The sequence below is a fragment of the Lycium ferocissimum genome, chromosome 9, assembly GCF_029784015.1.
Source record: "Lycium ferocissimum isolate CSIRO_LF1 chromosome 9, AGI_CSIRO_Lferr_CH_V1, whole genome shotgun sequence".
Classification (NCBI taxonomy): domain Eukaryota; kingdom Viridiplantae; phylum Streptophyta; class Magnoliopsida; order Solanales; family Solanaceae; genus Lycium; species Lycium ferocissimum.
This window is the reverse complement of record NC_081350.1, coordinates 21,210,706-21,231,331: the sequence shown is the minus strand read 5'-3', so window position 1 is coordinate 21,231,331 and position 20,626 is coordinate 21,210,706. Positions and strand designations below refer to the sequence as shown.

Sequence of the window (20,626 nt, the reverse complement as noted above, 5' to 3'; positions counted from 1 at the left end):
CTTATTTATTATTTTTTTTTTTTTTAAAGAATTGAGTAATATTAAAGAGGACTATTTCTTTAATTTTAAGAGCATAGTTGAAAACACTTGCTAACTTTGGTCTTGAAATTTGTTACACCTCGCACTTTCAGAGCATGAGCATATCACGTACTTCACCATTGTAATGGAGCATTGGAGACGTCCATGAAGTTTGGAAGGTACAAGTCATGGGAAGTACATGACAATAAAATAAAGGATGAATTACGATCTAGTAAGTCGTAACCGGGAAGGACAACCTTGAAACACGAGAATATGACCATTACCAAGTATAATAAATGATAATAATCATGTAAGGGGAGTTTTGGAAGATTTTGGGACCAAACAAATCAAAGAAAAAAAGTTTGTCGAAAATTTGAAGAAAAAAAAATTGGCAGAATTAAAGACAGAATTTTGGGTCAACTTTGGAGGGGCATATCTCCAGGCATGTGAGGAGTTTTAAGGTGTTTCAAAAGCCTAAAATGAATTTCGTCTAGTCTAGTTTTCAACGCAATAAACCTCTCATCGATACGACGTCGGAATAGAGAATTATGGACGTCACAATTTAGGGGACAGATTAAAAGGGAAACAAAGACTCCATAAGCCGCCGACTTTAGCCACTATAAAAGGGTTAAAAACCCCATTTTTCTCCATCATAATCTTCTAAAAATTTCCAGAAAATTCAGCAAGCAAAAGAGCTCTTAGATCACATAAAAGATGAGGATTTTGAGTAAATTTCAAGTTACAGCGTATTAATCAAAGCCCGGATAACGTGTAGTCGCGATTATAGTTTTGTCTTGTGTTGGAATTGGCTAGGATTCAAAGTAAACATCGAACATATTGCTGCTCTAGCAAGAATAAGGTATGAATCTCTCCTTATTAATATTAATTTTAGTTTATTTACGGAGATAAAGTTATTAAATAGTCGTATAATAAGTTGAATAGTTGAGAAACTTGGAAAACATCGAATGGAATGTTTTATGGAGCCTATTGGTGTTGATAATGTTGTTGTGATGTTGGTATTATTGTTGTTGTTGTTGGTTATTGGATTGTGATTTTGGGCTAGGCATATAAACAGGAGAGATGCTGTCCGAATTTCGGCAGATTCTAAATGGATTTTAATTAAGGGTTTAAGACGAGCGTATGACGATGAGCCTAACAATAGTATGGATGGTCGTATATTTAGATTACGAGGCTACGAATGATTTTAAGGGAATTGCAAGACAGGAAGTAAGTTGGAAGTCGAGAAATTATCTTCCAGGTATGTTAAGGCTAGTCCCTTTCTTCTAAAGACATGATTCCTTCCTTATGAATTCAATAGGTGTTTTCCAAATGTCCCATGATCCCTTTATGTGAATCCATAAATGTTTTCCAAGAATATTCTTATTCTCAAAAGCTAGAAATTCATGATTCATAGAGTTCATGATTCAAAGGCATGACTTCTTTCTTGATAATCCATAAATATTTTCCGAAATGTCCCTATTTTCCGAGTCAAAGATTTATGATTCTATAAGCTTTTATGACAACAACAACGGACATGTTTTTACAATGGTAATGACGATGCTAAAGATGAGAATGTTTCTATGATGATTACGACGATGATGATGATTTCATATTTAAAAGTCCCAAGCTTATGATTTTAATGTAAATATGAGAATGTTGAGTTATTTTCGTGATTTTCTTGATTTTTATTCATTGTCGTTGATCTCGCCTTATAATAATTGTTCCTTCAAGGTGAGATAGAACGATGATGATTATTCCATAATATAATCGGAGGTTACCGACCTTACGTCGCTCCGATGTATTTATAGCTCTTATTTGGCTCTCATGCATGGTTTATATATATATATCTATGTATTTTCTCTCACCGCGCCGTGCTATAGTCGGCCGGGCATGGCACGTAGATGTGCACACCATTGCAGTGGGCATATTATGATATTGCCCCGGACGCTGGCTAATGATGATAACACCGAGCCTTAATGGCCGGGCATGATACTATATATATGACACCGAGCCTTAATGGCCGGGCATGATACTATATATATGACACCGAGCCTTAATGGCCGGGCATGATACTATATATATGACACCGAGCCTTAATGGCCGGGCATGGTACTATGTATACGTATAAAAAAATTTTTTTTTTTAAAGGCTAAGCATGCATGGCATCCGCCTTATGAGGCATCCAGATGTACAGGTTATCTCTTTTATTCCATGTTACCTTTCATGTCTATATTATGTTGTTATTCATGCCTTACATACTCAGTACATTATTCGTACTGACGTCCCTTCTTGTGGACGCTGCGCTCATGCCCGTAGGTAGGTAGGAAGACGGATCAGACCCGTAGGTGTTCTATCAGCGGATTCTCAAAAGCACTCCACTTACTTCGGAGCTGGAGTCTATTTGGTATTGTCCTTATGATCATTTGTATTCTATGTAGAGACTCGTAGACGTGTGTGTATAGTTAGATGTTTTATAGCTCCACCGGTTCATATTGTTGTATAATATATTGGTGGCCTTGTCGGCCTTGTTTTGAGCTCTTGATACTTTACTGTTAGCCTTGCTGGCTTTATGAAATACATTATGTTGTGGCGACCTTGTTGGTCTGCATATGTACATATGTGCTAAATGAGCGGATATTCCTATGTTGGGCCTTTTCTGCGTGCAGATATTCTTTGAATTATGGTTTATAATGTTCAAAGTCACGGATGAGTCAGGTGGTTCCCGGCCTCCGGGTCGGAGCCCGTCATACTCCTGGTAGAGGTGTGACAAAATTCCTAAAGTGAGACTTATTTTGAAACAAATTTTTTAAGCTAAAACGACACTTATTTGAGATGGAGGGAGTATTTCATCTTCTATCCTACATAAAATATAATTTGACCTATAACTTATACCTATTATATTTATATGGAATTGTACATGATAACATGTACTATATTGATGTGCTAAATTTTATATAAAGCAACTAAAAAGCTACAAAACAATTAATTATGCTAATTTTAATACCTTTTAAAAATAAAATAAAATAAAATAAAAAACCTTCTTAACCAGCCACCAAACAAAGGTATCTAGTGAGATCTTGGAGGGGTCGAACCTTTAACAGGAAAAATTCTACCACATAAACTAATATCTAAAATTATTTCAAATTGGAAAAAGAAAGTTGATTAGGAGATCCAAAACTCCAATAGTTTAATCTCTCCTTACGCTAGATTCTGTAATAGAGAAAATAATAGTTATACCACATGAAAGGAACTATTCTAGATTGTGCCAAAAATTTAAAAGTAAAAAAAAAAAAAAAATGACATTTGAATTTCTGAAATCCCAAATTGAAATCATATTTCAGAAACAGAGACTTTTGCAACCAAAACAGTAGCCTGTAAAATTTAGGAAGTGCTTCTCACTAACTGGAGAAGTTTAAAGGATCACCTCAATACTGTTGAGAATATAACAAATTAGCAAACATGAGATATAACCAAAAATCCTGATTTCTGGTCATCTCATTCCTCTTGAGAAAATAAACAGCCCAGGGAAGACTAAAATAAAAGAATCAGTATCACTACTAAAAAATCCTGATTTATCTACGGAATTTACCGAGGGACATCCATCGATAACCAGGATTTACCGAGGGACGCCATCGGTACTAGGCTTGTGGGTAATTTGACCCTTGGTAAATAATACCGAGGGACACTCTCGGCAAATACCGATGGAGACCCTCACACATCCCTCGGTACTTCCCTTCCCTCACATTCATGCAAAATTAAATATACTGAGGGACGACCCTCGGTACTTAAGAAATATATATAATATTGATATATTATTTACTGAGGGACATACATCGGTATATTAATGTTAATTAAATTAAAATTTTAAATACACCGAGGGACAACCCTCGATAAATAAAATATTTAACAATTATATTTTTCATTTTACTGAGGAATGTCCATCGGTAAGCTAAATGAAAAGTACTTTGATATTTGAAAATAATGAGGGACGTCCCTCGGTAACCTGAAAATCTGAGATTTGCAATTACACTTGTTACCAAGGGACTCTATCGGTAAGTCCCTCATTATTTCTAGTATTATTTTGGCAAGCAATGCCTATTTTTTTCTACAGCACCTGCTATATTCTTATATATTAAGCCAACAAACATCGTACGAATCTAACCAACTTCGACGTTATGCAAAAATATATCACAAGCATCCCACTAGACTTCAAACAAGCCAAAGTAACATAAGTTAGAACAAAAATAACAATTTTTTTTTTGATGAACTAAGTTGTTATATTCATATTCAAAAGCATCAAGCAGATGCAAACTTTACAAAGAAAAGGCTAAAAACTCCAGACACTGTAAAAGAAAACTAGTAAGAGCTGGGAGTTTAAAACCATGAGCAAAAGACTCTAAGGCTACTAAGCCACTGAGAGGGAGCCATGAAATCTAAAAGGGGGATAACATCATTCGCAGGGGATAGATTGCTCCAACTAAAAAGGTTAACTAAACACTTCGATTTTAGAGAACAGTTAGGAGTTGAAGTCCCATCAAAGCATCTGTTGTTCCTCTCTGTCTATAAACACCAAAAAATACATGCAGGTATCATTTACCAGATCTTGTTGATGGTTTTGCTCACTTTCCATAAGCTCCAACTTTCAACTGCTCCTTTTAAGCTATATGGGATTGTCCAACTGATTCCAAAAATTGTTGTAAACATGTGCCAGAGATCTGTTGCAACAGGGCAATGCAAAAAAATATGTTAACTGACTCTGACTCTTTTTGGCACACATAGCATTTGTTCACCAAATGCACAAACAAAAATAACAACTGACCCCTAATACTCCATTTCAGTCTCTCCATACTCTCTATTCTCCTGATCCTCATCATCTCCATGCTCCTGATCCTCTTCATCCTCTGCATCCTCTCCATCATCATGATCGGGGCTCGGGGGTGGAGAACGGGGCAACTTGATGAGGTTACACACTTGGGCCTTGAGTTCTTTGACGTCTGACTCAAGCACTATCCTACGTCACTCCTCCTTCAACCTTTTATTCTGTTCCTCCTCATATTTCCTAGCAAGTTCCCGAAGCTCGTCTTGCATCTCCTCGAGCTGCTCATTTGACACGAGGCGTAACTCCCTATACCTTGCAATCCACACCGGATGCGGTGAAAGTTCTCTCGGAGCAAAGGCCATACGCTCTTCCCTTATTTACACCACCGACCACGTCTAACCAACAGAGATAGTTTGTTCCTCCGATGGCGTGATTGGATTGCCTTGATCATCCCTACCGACTCCCTAATGAGATCCTCCATCGCTTGATTATACCGATTCTACATTAAAATTAAAATTTAGTATATAAACAAACGGTATAAAATAAATTCTGAAAAGTGAAAAAAAAAAACAAGACAAGATAACTTCATTTTACTTGAGTAGCTTTTTAACAAGCTGCCCAGCCGATGTTCGGATGGGCCGAATCTCCAAGATCAAAATATTTGAATCTTAAACCAGCAAAAAAATAGTTAAAACTAGCGCCCGAGTGAAGGTGAAATTTGATTCTGTTCAGAAGGCAAATTTCTTTTTGGATCTGCTTACTTATCTTCATTGCAATAACTAGAAATAAGTCAATATTGCCTCAGCCATTAAAATCAAGAAAAATGTTATCTTTATGAAGAAATACAGAAAGAAAAGCTATATATAACACACAATCCAACAAATTATAGGAACACGATTTTCTTAAAATATAGAGGATCTGATGGGGCAATATAACAGGGAAAAAGATCAATTCCTAATCTGTAGATTACATAAATTCTTGAAGCTTATGGAGTAATGAAATTATAATTTTTTTTCAAGTCAGACTTTAATTTAGTTTTGCTTTTGGCTAGATAAATATTCGACCCGGTTCAACAACCCGAAAAACAATCAAATCATTCGGGTCATGATATTCATAGCATCGGAGACAAATCAACTTTGAGATTTAAAAACTTTGGATTAGTTTGGAAGGCATTACTAGGTGCTTCTGTCACTTGTGGGAATCTAAAGATAGCAGAAGTAGCTGCTGCAAAGGTGATAGAATTGGAAGGTGATAACAAGTTTTTTTATGTACTTCTGTCTAATATGTATGCATTGCATAGGAAGTGGATTGATGTTGGTGGCATGAGGGAGAAAAGGAAGGAGAAAAGAAGCTGGTCGGAGTTGGATAGAAGTGGAAAACTCAACTCGAATCCCATCTAGTACGTGACAAAAAGATGGTAAGTGACGATGCACCTAAGCCGAAGAAGTTGCTGGCCGGGTTCATGGAACTATTGTTCGAGAATAAGTAGGTCCTTTTTTGTCACAAATCGAAGCACTTTATGTCCCATAGACAAAGGCTAAAAAGAACATGATCTGCCTTCAACCTCCATTGAGAAAAGATGTAGATATCTAAACAGTGAAGATGAAGATAAACATGTTGCTAAATTGGGGAGGGCTGTTTGTCAACTTAGTCGGTGCGTTTATACATTAACATTTCCAATAGAAACACAAACCTATCATGAAAAAAAAAAATGAATGTAACACAAACCTATCATGAAAAAAAAAATGAATGTTCATTCCATCCCTTATCATTACTAGTATCTAAGACTTGGGATTATTTTGAAAGTATAATTGTTGATCAGATCACTAAGATATATAGCAAATAAACACAGTTGAGAACAAAGTTAAATAAGAAGAAGAAAGAAGTTAAACGAAAATCTAAAGATTCAAAAGCCACAAAAATTTATCCGAGATAATATCACCAAGAGATTATTTATATGAACTTAAGAAGGATTAACATGAAGAGAAAACTAAATAGAAGTTGAGTCTTACCAAGAACCATAAAAACAATATTACCGGTCAAATATATTCCAAGTAAGTTTAGAGCTTACATAGGTATCCTCTGCCCGTGGCTCAACCTAAACTTCTTTTCCATCTTCGATTTTCGTATGGGTCTTCTTCCATAGCTCATGTCGAGCGGGTGGCCTACCACGAGAAACTTTCTGCAAATGAAATAAACCAAGTTAATGTTGTTTATGTCATTATTTGTATTTGCTGCCATCTAAATGCGTAAACAATTACCAATTTCCTCCGAGCAGTCCCCGTGGACACTGAACCACAAGTGTGCAATGAGCCACCCTTCTTAGACTTTCAAGCTGCCTTTGTCTGGGTGCTCTTCTTTTGAAACTCCGGCGTAGCCCAGTATTTATTATGCTCCTCCCGAACCGTCCCAAGCCCCAAAGCTTTTGACCCTTATTTCGAGCTTCAGAAAAAATATTTGACAACTAAGAACTCGCCTTCTTTGTAAAATTGCTTCTAATAACATTATCCTCGATAGGGTTCCATGTACACTTTTTCCGGAAAAAAAAATGTAAAAGACATCAGAGGAATGAATAGACATCCCGAAGTGCCTTCACTAAGAAGACATCTTCCATGGAATTTGAAGTGCCAAAATCAATATCAGAATAACTTCTTGTCATTCTATATTTAAGGTATCTTGAAGAAGCTAACAACTATTCTTATTATGCCCTTCTTTGTCATCTGATCGATACAAGTCCCACTCGCCAGTGGTGTTGCCCAAATCCTCGAAATCAAAGTATACACTCTTGTCACTGGAGTACAAGTTCCAAAAAGAAAAGCACACTGATAATTTAAAGCCTCTATATCAAAAGGCCAAGATTTATGATTTATCTGATAGGAAAATAAATTAACATGTAGTAATGGTCTACATAGCTAGTTAGCAGCACAAAAACAACAAACATATAAAAACTGTAGGCACCAACATATAAGATCTGTAGGCATATTTTTTCATTTAAGAAGACAGACATTAGACAATAGACATAAAAGTGAAAACAAATAGAAAGGAGGATTAATAAACTTCAAGAAAAGAAGATAACTAGGCCTAGAACAAGAAGTAAACCAGAAAATAGTAAAAAGAAGATAGCTAGAACAAAAAGATGGAAATAGTAATTAGTAAAAGAAGAAAGGTATTGAGACATGGAGAAAGAGATAACAGAGAGTTCCCACCATAGTACTTTAAGATATTTTAGAATTAGAGGAGAAGACTCGTTTAATCCATTTTGTGATCCAAAGTATACATACCATAAACTCGTTAAGGATTGCCTGTTGCGTATGATATGGAACTTCGCCCCACGTCGCGAAGGCACCGCTATAAAGTTTCTGGATTGCTGTTGAGATTGCATTTGGTACTGCCTAGAAGGATAAAACCTACAAGACAACAATTTTAAAACATTTAAAATTGTTAATTCAAGAATTAGAAAATAATAGAGGAATTAGAATGCAATAAAACAATAAACATACCCTTCTCCATCAGCGATGATGCGCACCCTCCGTAGATGATCTAACTTTCCAGGTGATGGAAGATCTGGACCAAACATAATAGTCATCCATAAAACCCTTACTACAAAGATCAGCCCTAACATCTTCCGGTTTTAACCACTTTATACGATTGCAATCCGCACAAGGACACCTAATTGTCCCGTCCTTTTGACAAAATAAATTTGCCTGATTAAGAAACCCCTCAACGCTTTGCTTAAATTCATCCCTCAACCCCCGCCGATTAGGTAACACCCTATCATACATCCATCTACATGTACAGATAACAAATCCACATCAATACTTTAAGATGCATAGAATAATTCTACATCTAATACACAGCTTTAGTGATCAAGTAAATAAACCAAATTTGATATACAGTTCCCCATAGTCTACAAATAAAATGCTTAATCACATAAAAGGCAGGGAACAACCGGAAAAGGGATTAAAGGAATCGTTCAATCAACAACAAAATAAAAAACACAAAGATTTTAGGAATTAGAAAACAAATGCCTAAGCAGAAACGAGGATGAATGGAATCTCAAAGAACAAAACCAGTTCATTATGAAAAAACCAAAACAATTCAATCATAGATTTCAAAAGAAAAATAAATAGAATAATGGGGAAAAAGAGAGAGAAAGAAGGGAACCACAATCAAGGCGGGGCGACGACAAAACTATTCTGGTCTTTTATTTTCAGCAACAACAGCAGTAGTGAAGGCAAGAACTCTAACGGATGCGAAAATTAAGTTAACCACAATTTGCAAATTAAGTAACTACAATTTGCAACAAAATTTATACTTCATGGACTAATTAATAACACGGTTAGATATCTTAACTATTATGCCGACTATGTTTAGTTGTAGAGTGAATTCCTAAAATTCCAATTCTTAGAAGGATCTCCATAATTTGCAACCAATTTTCCACAATCCAAATGAGAGGGAAAGTGGATAAACCACAAGAACATAGTCGTGACCACGGTAACGTAGTCGTGACCGCAAAAGTAACCAATTTAATTGTAAGATTTTATGAAATAATTTGACGAATTAAAAACAAGGGGTTTGGGGGAAGATCTCGAGAAAAGCTTCTCAATACCAATTGAATATGCTCGCAACTTCAATACAAATAATGTGCGGTGAAAGATAAATCAAGTTTGTCTTCTATGCATAGAGGTGTTCTTAAAATAATACCCATCAATCAATCTACTAGTTAAAAGAGAAAGCTAAAAGTTTGGCACAAATTTCAGATTAATAGATAAAGGATTAATTCAGTTTGGCATGAATTTCAATTCAACAAACAAAAAATTCAAACTTGGATCATTTTGCTAGGTCGGAAAAAGAATCCCCAAATTACAAGAAAGAATAAAAGAGAGAAAGATTTACCAGAAAAGCTGAGAAATTTGCTAGGTCAGTTTACAAATGGTGATGGGTTTTAAAAAATTCAAGCGGAGGGAGTTGAAAAGGATGAAAACGAGGGGAATATAACTGGTGTCAATTTCGCTGTTGACAAGCCATTTTTTACAAATGGTGATGGGTTACAACTTTGAACAAAACCTAAGTTGAAGAGATGTAAGTTTTGGCGCAAAGTCTTTCTTTTTGCTGAAAATAAGCTAGGTCAGCAATATCTTTCTTTTTGCTGAATTTTTGGCGCTTAAGCTTCCCGCTTTTGTTCTTTTTTCCTTTTAAGTTTTCTCTCAGCCTTTTTTTGTTCTAATGTATATATTAAACCTCTCATAATCTTGGAGATAATAAGTAAATAAAAAAATTAAATTGAGATAATAACCATAAAATTTTGTAGAAAAGTTGCGAAAAACTCACTTTAAATATTTATAATTTAAATTAGTACTATTTTAGATCGAACCATTAATTGAATAAAATTTTAACTTAACAAAAGATATTTTATATTTGTTAAGGCAAAATTGAGATTGTTTTAAAAAAGATGAATTTATCCTAAAAGAGTGAAAAATAAAATTTTGTTTGGAAATGTCAAATCAAATTATCTCCAAACAAAAAAAGAATCACTAAACTTATACAATTTTTTTCATAAATATTGTTTTCTCAAAAAAACTAAGGTCTCATTTGTTTTTGTTAAGATTAAAACGTCAGAATCTGAATGCACATCTAATATTAAGATTTGCATTAAGAATTATATGTCTGAATCTAAATACACATATGAATATTAAGATGTTGTATTCAGGTTTGAATACTACATTATTAAGAGTTAAGACTGTTTGCTTTCAGACATCTGAATGTGTTAAATATTGTTTATTTTAAAAAAAATAGTATGAAATTTAATATAATACTAAATTAATCTAATATGTTATCAAAAAAATATATTATATGAAGGTTTGGTGGTGGCATGACCATAGGTGGTGGTGGTGGTGTCAATTGAAGATGGTGTCAGCTAATGGTGGTATTGTGGGTAGTAGCTAGTGGTAATGAATAATGGTAGTAGTGATTTGTGGTGGCGATTGATAGTGATGGCTAATAGTGTTGTTAAATGATGGCTAATAGTGTTGTTAAATGATGACGATAATTAACGATATATAGTTGTGAATGATGACGGTGACTGACGATATATAGTGGTGACTGATGGTGGTGATTGCAGGTAGTCATGAACGATGGTTGTAGTAGAAATGGTGGTTGGTGGCTATGATTGTAAATAGTGACTAGTAGCAATGCATGTTGATTGTAGTAATTGACAATGGCAGTGGTTGAGTAGTGATAGTTAATAAATGATGGGCGGTGACAATAATTAATAATGACGGGGGATGCCTTAGCGGTAGCGATGACAAAATGGAGGAAGGGGTGAGCTGCCATCTTTATAGAAATTTTTTAATTGACATGTTAACGATACTAAGACTTTGTTATAGATCTTTAATAATCATTCAGACTCATTAAGTGGTTGTAACATAATAGGATATCACAAATACAATTCCACTTACTGTAATTATTGACGTATAAGCTAATCAATCAATAATATTTCTTCAAGATACCACTAATGCACTGCTACTTAATGTAATTATCAATTTACAAGCTAATCAATCAGGAATATTACTTAAGAATACCACTAATATACCTCTAGTTACTGTATTTATTATGTATAGACTTATCAATCACTAACATTGCTTAACAATACCTCTAATACAACACACTTTAACCATTGTCAATTTATAAGCTAATTAATCAACTTTTATTAAGGATGCCACTAAAAACACTTCTATTTATACTATCACTTTTTAAACATTTCTTGAGCCGAGGGTCTATCGGAAACAACTTCTCTACCTCCCAAGGTAAAGATAAGATGCTCACGTACACTCTATCCTCCGCAGACCCCACTTGTGAAAATGTACTAGGTATGTTGTTGTTATATCACTTTTTAAACTTATCATCTATAACATTCTTTATAGTGCTATCACAAATACACTTTTACTTGAGAATCTTTCTCTTTTTTTCCGGAAAACGTTTTCACTTTATTTGGAAATCAACGTTTGGCCATGAAAATTTCAAATACAACAGTTGTATTTGGAATTTGAAAAACACGTAAAAACTTGTTTTCACTTTTTTCACTTTCAATACATTTAAACAATCAAATATTCTTTGCAAAAATCATAACCAAACACAACTCCATCTTCAACTCCAGTTTCAGCTCCAACTTCAAAATTCCAAATAAAATGAATATTTGGTTTTCATGGACAAACGCCTACTTAGTACAATAAATAAGTGGTACTACTAATTTTCTTACGATAAGTCTAAAAAGGTAATGTTACTAAAAAAAGGGAAAAAATCCTTTAAACAATTACCGACGGACTTATCAATTGACACCATCGCTATTATTTGTTTAAAAAATATAAAATAATTATTTATTGAATACTCAATTTTACATATTTAAATGTATCGAGAGATGTCCGTCGGTACTTTAAAAAAGAAAACTCAAAATGATTATATCTACTTTATCGAGAGACTCCCTCGGTACATTTTATTTAATTTTCATTTACTTTTTATTAATATACTGATGGTGTCCCTCGGTACAAGAAAAAGGAAATTCAGAATGTTTATATTTATATTACCGAGGGTCTCTCTCAGAAATTTTAAATTGTTTTTAATTATGTACCGAGAGAGTCCCTCGGTATAGTCAAATAAATGTTGAATGTAAAAAAGTTGCATAATTTACCGAGGGACGTCCCTCTGTATCTTTAAAAAATAATTAAAAATTAAAATATTTGACTTTTCTGAGGTACGCCATGGCAAAGTCCCTCGGAATAGCTACATGAAATTTGTCCCTCGATAACCCACATAGGTAAATAGCTGATTTTTAGTAGTGTTATATATGTATACCAGAAAATAAAAGTGAAGGTCAAAGCTGATTTGTCTCATAAACTTTCTGCTCAAAATGTTCAAAACATATCAAGAAAATATTACAATCTTGATTTTCACAACAATGATACAACACACGTGTACTCACCATGACAGTAGCTCCTTCAAGAGCTACACTTTCTTGAATGGGTATCAAGACTTTATCAGCATGAGACTTTATCTCTCAAAATGTCCTTAAATTTCTTAAACTGTTTCTTATTATGCTATTTAAAACTTAAAAAAAAAAAAAAAAAAAAAAAAAAAAAAGATAAAACAAATAAAAGGTATCTTGGAAACCAAGCAGTAACTCTATCCCCTAAATGCTCAAGACAAAGATAGCATTTAGGATGCACAGCATCCTAGCGGCATTCTTCCTGGTCTTTCTTTTCTCCTTTGCCTCTTCCGCCCATTTAAATGTAAAGGACTAGTTTTCTCTTTCAACGCACTCTTGTCATGAACTCTTTGATCCGCAACAGTTCTCATATACGTGTCATCATCAGCATGGGCAATGTCAGCAGGATTTTGATTGAAAAGGCAAGAAGGGTCCTTTTCAAAAATTCTTCTAACAGGTAGTACAGCTACACGGGTACTACAGCCATCTGCGTTCAATGATTTGTAAGTATTATCATCCTGCAACGGAACAAATTTAGAACTTGATGCACCGAAAATTCCTCTTGACTCAGGAACTCTAGTGGTGAGCAGGAGGCCACTTGACTGTTGCAATTTTGTTCCACCAAGTCGTGCAGTTGCATGAGGTTTCCTTTTTTCCTCTTGTAGTTGGGTTTGAAGAGATACTTGATCTGTAAAATTAACAGCCTTTTAGAATATCATTCATTTGTGTGAAACAGTAAATGGATCAATCATATGATTTTAAGAAAAAAAGGATCAATCATATGGATTTGTTGGGAATTCAACTTACCATTGAAGTAAGGAATAGGTGGGTGGTTGATGTAGGGAGAGAAAGGTCTCTGTTTGAAGTTTGAAGCCCCCACACCTGGGTTTCCTGTCTTGTTTGAACTTTTTGATTCTAAAGTCTTTATATCACTAATGGTCCGACCCTTCTGAACTGAGCCAGAAGGTTGTCCAAAGGATATGTTCTGTCCAGCAGGAAACCATACAGGTTTTGGTCCTTCGCCATGCTGCAACCCCCATCTGGTGGGGACAAGAGCAGAAACTTGCAATCCGTTTGATAGTCTCTGCTGAATTTGTGTTGAAGCGCCGAATAGTTTGAACTGCATCTCCTGAACATGCTCCATCTCAGTACTAGTCGCTTTAACATTAGATAAGTGGAGAATGTACTCAGAAAAAAAATTGCATACCCACACCATCACTGTTTTAGCATTACAAGAACAAATTTGAGGGAAAGTTTACCTTTTACACATTATAGAAACCATGGATGTTAGGCAATTAGTGTTAGGTAACAACAATTGTAACAATTTACCAACATAAGAAAAGGCCAGTACCATTGGATTTTGAATTTGAAAATTTCCTCGTTGAAGCAGATCTGAAGAGCAATTCGGTGGTGTTTGAGCAATTCCCTGGTTGAGGTCGAAAATCATTCCTTTCCTCAAAGTTTGACGTGCTTCAGGCACATTTGTCTGTGTTACAAGAGGGTTCACTCCTTTCCTCAAAGATCCACCTGTTTCAGACACATGTGGCCGTCTGAAAAGAGATTTTCTCAAAGAATGACCTGGTTCAAACACATTTGGTACAAGAGAGTTCACTTTTTTCCCTGATGACTGACCCGATTCAGACATATTTGACCTGAGAAGATCACAACTCTTATTGCCCTTCTGTAGAACCAATGGCCAATTTATTGTGTTTTTGCTTTGGGTTGTGTAATTTTCAACATGTTTCTGAGCACCCCTGATGCTGCTTAAAGACCCGTCTAACTTTTCTTTAATAGATAACTCCTTTGCTGGCTGAGGAGTCACCGTTCCTATGCCAACATGTTTCTGAGCACCCTTGAAGCTGCTTAAAGACCAGTCTAACTTCTCTTTAATAGATAACTCCTTTTCTGGCTGAGGAGTCACCATTCCCATACCAATCGGCATTTGTACAACATCTTTCCCTTTTGATACACTGTCTCTTCTCAAATTCTTATCTGGTACCACATTCATACGAGAAGAGGCATGTCTAACTTCGAGCAACTTGTTACTGTTCAAGCTCAAACCAAAATCCCTTTCTTTTCCCCGCAATGATTCGTTGTTATTCCTCAAACGAAGTTCAACTTTCCCAGTACTTGGGGAAGCATGTGACGATTGAAAAAGAATATTTGCACCGTATCCACTAGTTCCAATACCAGTACTATTTTTCTTTTCCAAGGGCATTTGAAGAGAATATCCACCGACAACTTGAGCTTGCTTATGTTTCTTTCTACTTACTCCAGAGTCCTCATCACTTATATGCTTATTCTTCACACTTTTGCTACCACTCTGCAGACATTCTCTATCAGATCCATTCTCTCCTGGACGTGAATCAGTAACTTTAATTTCCATGGGACTCCTCTTAGCTTTTTGATTTTGATTTAACGCCTTCAATCTTTTAGCCATCTTACCATCTAGGTTCATCCCTGACTTGGAGCCGTCTTCTTGAGACATATTCCTCTTCTTCCGAGAAATCTTTATACCTTTGCCTACATTTTCAAGAATAGACACCTTATCCGTAGGTGTAGCAACTGTATCTGTCTCAGAACGCAACATAGGCATGGTATTCGCTGAAAATAGTTCTGCATTGGCATGACTCATCTCCAAATTGACGTTTCCACGCAACAAGTCAGTTAGCAACCGCGTTTTTTTAGTTTTTTTGGGCGGTAGATCACTTGCAATATCCTCATGCAAATCGCACAGATTATTTTCAGCCAAATTTGCATCATTCCCCTTAGATTTGTCAGTTCCCTTTCTCGATCCAAAAGAAGGTGATCCACGTAACATGACACTTCTCATATTAAGAACCTTTTCTTTGCTACCACTAAGAACTTCTATTTGATCTGAAGTGTTTGAAGCAGTTCTCTGTCCATTTTGAGAGTTTTTTTCTTTCTCTGGATCAATTTCACTATCTATATCGTCATGAGGAACTACTTTGTCATTTCCATCATTTGAGGGAATTGGCTCGGTAACTGCAATCTTTGTACTGCTCTTCAACAGGTTAGCAACTGTTTTCAAAGCCAAAAGCATTATTGTCAATTCTAGCAGCAATGAACAAGTGCAAAATCTAAAGATTGTATTGACAAATGCCCTAACAATACTCTTAAATTACCTGGGTCCATTAGTTCTATTTCTCGAGCTGAACATTCCTTGGTAGCTGGATTGACAAATGCCCTAACAATACTGCTTGATCCAAAAGGTGAACAAATTTGCATGTCCTTCTTTCTCATCTGATCAGCAACATATTGACTGTGTCGCAAAGAAAATGACCAACAATATATTAGAGAATCTTAAGGCCATGGAGAAAATAAGATTTTGTTAGCTAGTCGACAATATATATACACAAATTGGATAATTTCAGTGTCTGATGTAATGGAGGAGAGCAGATTCAGAAAGCATTGTATCCTTTCATAGAAATCCCCTCATCTTTTATCTCGACATAAATAGCAATGCATGGAAAAAAAATGAGAACTTCTTCACTAGTATCATGAAGAGAGTACTACAGGCTCCAACTTTCAAGAGACGGCTAAGTAAACTTCCAACTCCAATATAACATTATCCCAGACTAATTTTACATCAGGTAATTCAGAGTAATTTGACCAATTTAAAGATCAACCAAAGAGAGTTAATACATACACATCTTCGAATTAATACTGTAAGCAGTGAGACGGTAAGAGGCAAAAATCTATAGGTGACATAATTTCATGTTAGTACAAAAGATTGATATTAAATCACTTAATTAAGTCAACCGAAGGTCCGAAGAAGCGAAAAGGAAAAAGAAAAAACAAAAACTTCAGTAAGTATTACTCCATCTTTCCCCTTTTGTGTGATACCGTTCCGATTTTGAGAGTCAAACTTCTTTATTTTGAGAATTCGGACATACAATATTTAAGTATTTTAAAAAATAATCTACATATTTAGAAACTGAATAAAAGGTACTATAAGTCACAATAATTAACAATTTAAAATATTTCAAGGGCATACGAATAAATTGCAGTCAAAGATTTTCTTATTTGACTCTCGAAATCCGAATTGTATCACATAATTTGGGAGGAGTAGTACATAAGATAACAAAAGTAGATTGGGGACTAACCGCATCGAAAAATGCTGACAGTCTCCTTTCTCTTTCACCGGCATTGGAAGATTAAGACCTATCGATATCGCTTCAGTTCGTACCGATGTGGCGCTATTCTCCATGTAAAAAAGGAGAAGAACTGGAAATGACGAGTTCACCACCACAAAATGAAATTCCAATCAGAAAGTTGGAGAAACGATAAGTAATTTGAAGATAAAAATAAATGGTATACATGAATAAATATTATTTGCATCGAATCAAAACTCGAACATATCGAAGATAAACATAATTGGTAAATACTATTTGTATCGAATCAAAACCCGAACATATCGAAGATAAAAATAATCGGTATACACGAATAACTATTATTTGCATCGAATCAAAACTCGAACATATCGAAGATAAAAATAATTTGTATACACAAATAAATATAATTTGCATCGAATCAAAACTCGAACATATCCAAGATATATACAGATCTACATGTGTTTGTATATGTGCACCTGTAAATTCAAAGTCATGTCATCTAGTTCCATGATATAATCAAATACATTAATTGCAATAGTAATGACATGATTAATATAAAACACACTAATACACTCCATTTTTTTTTTTTAGTGAATAAATGTGAAAGCCTTTAATGGAACAAATGCTAGAAACCCTAATTCTCAATAGACGGAAAAATCGTTCTTTTCATCAACCCATCATTCAATCAGTTACAATCTAACAAATGCCTGAACAAGATCAATGAACCTTAAAATGAAACCATATGACGCATACAAATGAATTTCAAGCTAATTTAGGGTTTTCTAACCAAATTCACTTAAATTGAAAAGGTAAAAAAGACAAAGCTTCGTCAAAAGTTCCAAGATTCACATAAAATCGTTGTAACACAATCAAGACCAGCTAAATTCATATCAGATCTAAGCAAAAGTCATCCATAAAAATCCAAAAGCCAAATTAGGGTTTTGCGAGTCGCCGATGATTTCGATATACCCGAAGGAAAACCCAACAGACAAAAAATCAAAGCTATAACCAGAACCACAGTAAAACGAAACGATAAGTAAAACAAAACCCAGATAGGAAGTACAGAAAAAATAAATCAACCAACCAGAACAAAGTAGAAACCAAAAATACACGACACAAAAAAACGTACAGTAATTATTTCATTTCCAGAAAAGTCATAAAAAATTAGCTAGTAAAGAATCCAACAAAAACAAAAAGTAAATAAAAAACCCAACTGGAAAAAACAATTAGAAATGAAGAGAAAAACATACCTTTCACCTGAATCGAGACCTCAGATCAGAATAACACTCACTTTTGGACCCACAAAAATTTCTCCACGTCTGACAAAAAACCACCACCACGACACAAAACTAAGAACTAAAGACACCGTTTGAACGGTATTTAAAGGCAAAACAAAGAGAAAATCTAGGTTTGAAATGAAATTCTAGAGAGAGAGAGAAGGAGTGTGTAAAACACTCAGACAAATGAGAGAGAAAAGAAAAGACTCTCAATTAGACACTAAAGAAATGCAATGATAATATAAAATTTAAGGCACAAAGGAAAGGTTTATATAGGAGCAGTGAAGTGCAGAGGTTTTAAATTCTAGTTTATCTTTGTAATCTGTACACATATTACTTGCATAAATGGACCACAAGAAAATCACCATCCAATCAGGAAAGGACACGTCAGCGCCACAGGTGGGGATGCTTATGACGACCCACTCACTTTCCAAAAACCCTAGTCAAACAGTAACTGTCTTTGTCCGAAAGCAACATGCTGTGGTGGCACGTTGCTTAGGTGTGTGCCACGTGGCACGTTGTTTGGGAGGAGAAATCGAGGAATGAAAACCCTAAATATTTGGGTTGTGGTAATAATAAAACGGAAAAGGGAAAGTAAAGGTCTTATTACAATGGGCAGGTAATCTAAAGAGTCAATAACAAGAAAAAGAAAAAAAAATGTAAAACATCAATAATAAAGAGAAAAGTCAAAAAGAAGTGGGGTCCTCTTCAAATAAAGAAAAATAATAAACTGCTTAGGGTTATTAGAATCGAACTTTTTGTGTAAGAGTTATGGTTTCTCCTTTATTGTATCATGACAACTTGTTCTTTTCTTTTTTTACTTCTTTTCTTATAGTGTCTTTTCAAGATTTATAGTATTTCTTTATCAAGAAAAAGAGTTAATACTATATATTAATTAATCACTTATTCCACTTTGATTTGATCAATACGAGAAAAATAGGGTCTCACATATAAATTAGGTAGAGAATTACTTTCCCCTTTACATAAAAGTAGAGTTTTAATTTGGCTCAACCAATGTTGTGGTTGGCTAAGTCTTTTAACAATAAGAGGATGTGAATTATGGTTTATGTTAAGAGTGAATTAAGATTTAAAAAATATTGATATAGGAGCAAAATAAAAAACAAGATAACTATTGACAGATCATGCGGCATACCCAGGGGCAGATGGGATGTCACGTCACCCCCAAGCTTTGGTCGAAAGTATTGTATGTATGTGTGTGTGTATATATATATAAGACATTGTATAAATACTTGCCACCCATTTTAACAATGGCAGCTATAGTGCCAATGGCACCGTGCGAATGGTTTCTCCCTGGTTGTGCTGGTTCGAACCTGTCCAGCAATTTTTTTTTCCTAGTTTTTGCAGTGTGGATCACATAAATAACACATGTTAATATAGTAAGTAGTTTTTCCTTCTTTTCCCTAATTCCCTTTGACCTGCTTTTAACTAATCCATTAATTATTGTTGGCTACCTTCATTTATTATTAAACTTTTTTTAATTATTTTCTTATCTTTTATTTATTTGCTTAAGTTCAAAAAGTTTAAATTTAGAATAACATAAACAACTTCTTCCAAAAGTCCTCTTTGCAAATTTTGTGCTTTTTTGCGTCATATTGTCATAATTATTACATTTTTCCGTTCGATCGATTTTATAAACAGAATCTGACATAAGTATCTTCCTTTTAAAATGCCTTTTCTTACATGGGGGATTTTGAAAGATAAATTGCTCATGGATGATAAATTGGTGAAATTTGGTTATACTTTATGTTTCTAAATGTTTTTGTTGTAGGTCTTCTCAAAAGAGGCTATTCATCATAGCTTCATGGAAGGTGATTTTGCGAAATCCACTTGGAATTCTTTTGGGAATCCTCTTGGCATTAGGTGGGACAATATACCTATCAGAGTTATGATGCTCAGGTGGTGAAGCACCAAACCTATCAATAGTATACACCAATGCATTCTATAGATCACTCCCATATTATTATGTTGGGAAATATGGAAGGCCAGATGTGCTAATAGGTATGGAGATACTATCACTTATGCTGGGAGAATTAGACACCAGATCCTTATGCACCTCAGATGGGTGATATCGAAAACCAGAAGCAACAACAACTGGAGTACCAACTGTTGGGTTTAATTGATAGGTTGAATAGGAAATGGAGGGAAAAGAAATGGAGGGAAAAGAAGTGGAGGGAAAATGAGCTGTTCCCTCTTGCTTTATGAAATAAGCATTTGTCCCTCATTAGTAGTGGAAAGAAAAGTTCTCCTACTTAAAAGTAGAAGCACTCCTTCTTGTTGCTAAAGGGTTAAGAAGAGGGTCTCCCCTCACGTCGTCGTCGTCGCTCGGCTCAACTTCAGCGATTAATTGATAATCTTTTTGGACCAAATTTTCTTT

At 34.9% G+C, this 20,626-nt stretch overlaps 1 protein-coding gene and 1 long non-coding RNA gene across 2 annotated transcripts; both read right to left on the bottom strand.

Annotated features, from left to right (window-relative positions):
• Nucleotides 1-5,268: 5,268 nt before the first annotated feature.
• LOC132069287 (uncharacterized) lies at nt 5,269-7,231 on the bottom strand. Its single transcript, XR_009417728.1, has 3 exons — nt 7,099-7,231; nt 6,909-7,015; nt 5,269-5,336 (listed from the first exon to the last, which is right to left on the bottom strand). It is a non-coding gene; the product is annotated as an uncharacterized LOC132069287 (long non-coding RNA).
• Nucleotides 7,232-13,048: 5,817 nt separating this feature from the next.
• Nucleotides 13,049-18,605, bottom strand: LOC132031656 (uncharacterized). The gene is made up of 6 exons (XM_059421605.1): nt 18,205-18,605; nt 16,946-17,066; nt 15,965-16,101; nt 14,170-15,860; nt 13,626-13,947; nt 13,049-13,506 (listed from the first exon to the last, which is right to left on the bottom strand). Exons 2-6 carry the CDS (start codon nt 17,047-17,049, stop codon nt 13,049-13,051), a joined length of 2,712 nt encoding a protein of 903 aa, XP_059277588.1. The 5' UTR covers nt 17,050-17,066; nt 18,205-18,605.
• Between the last annotated feature and the right edge of the window lie 2,021 nt (nt 18,606-20,626).

Coding starts and splice junctions, on each gene's coding strand:
- LOC132031656 (XM_059421605.1), bottom strand. CDS start 17,049: ATGGAGAATAGCGCCACATCGGTACGAACTGAAGCGATATCGATAGGT. Junction 16,102..16,945: donor TGTCAGCATTTTTCGATGCG/GTTAGTCCCCAA, acceptor TTTGCGACACAG/TCAATATGTTGCTGATCAGA. Junction 13,948..14,169: donor TTCAAATTCAAAATCCAATG/GTACTGGCCTTT, acceptor GAGCATGTTCAG/GAGATGCAGTTCAAACTATT.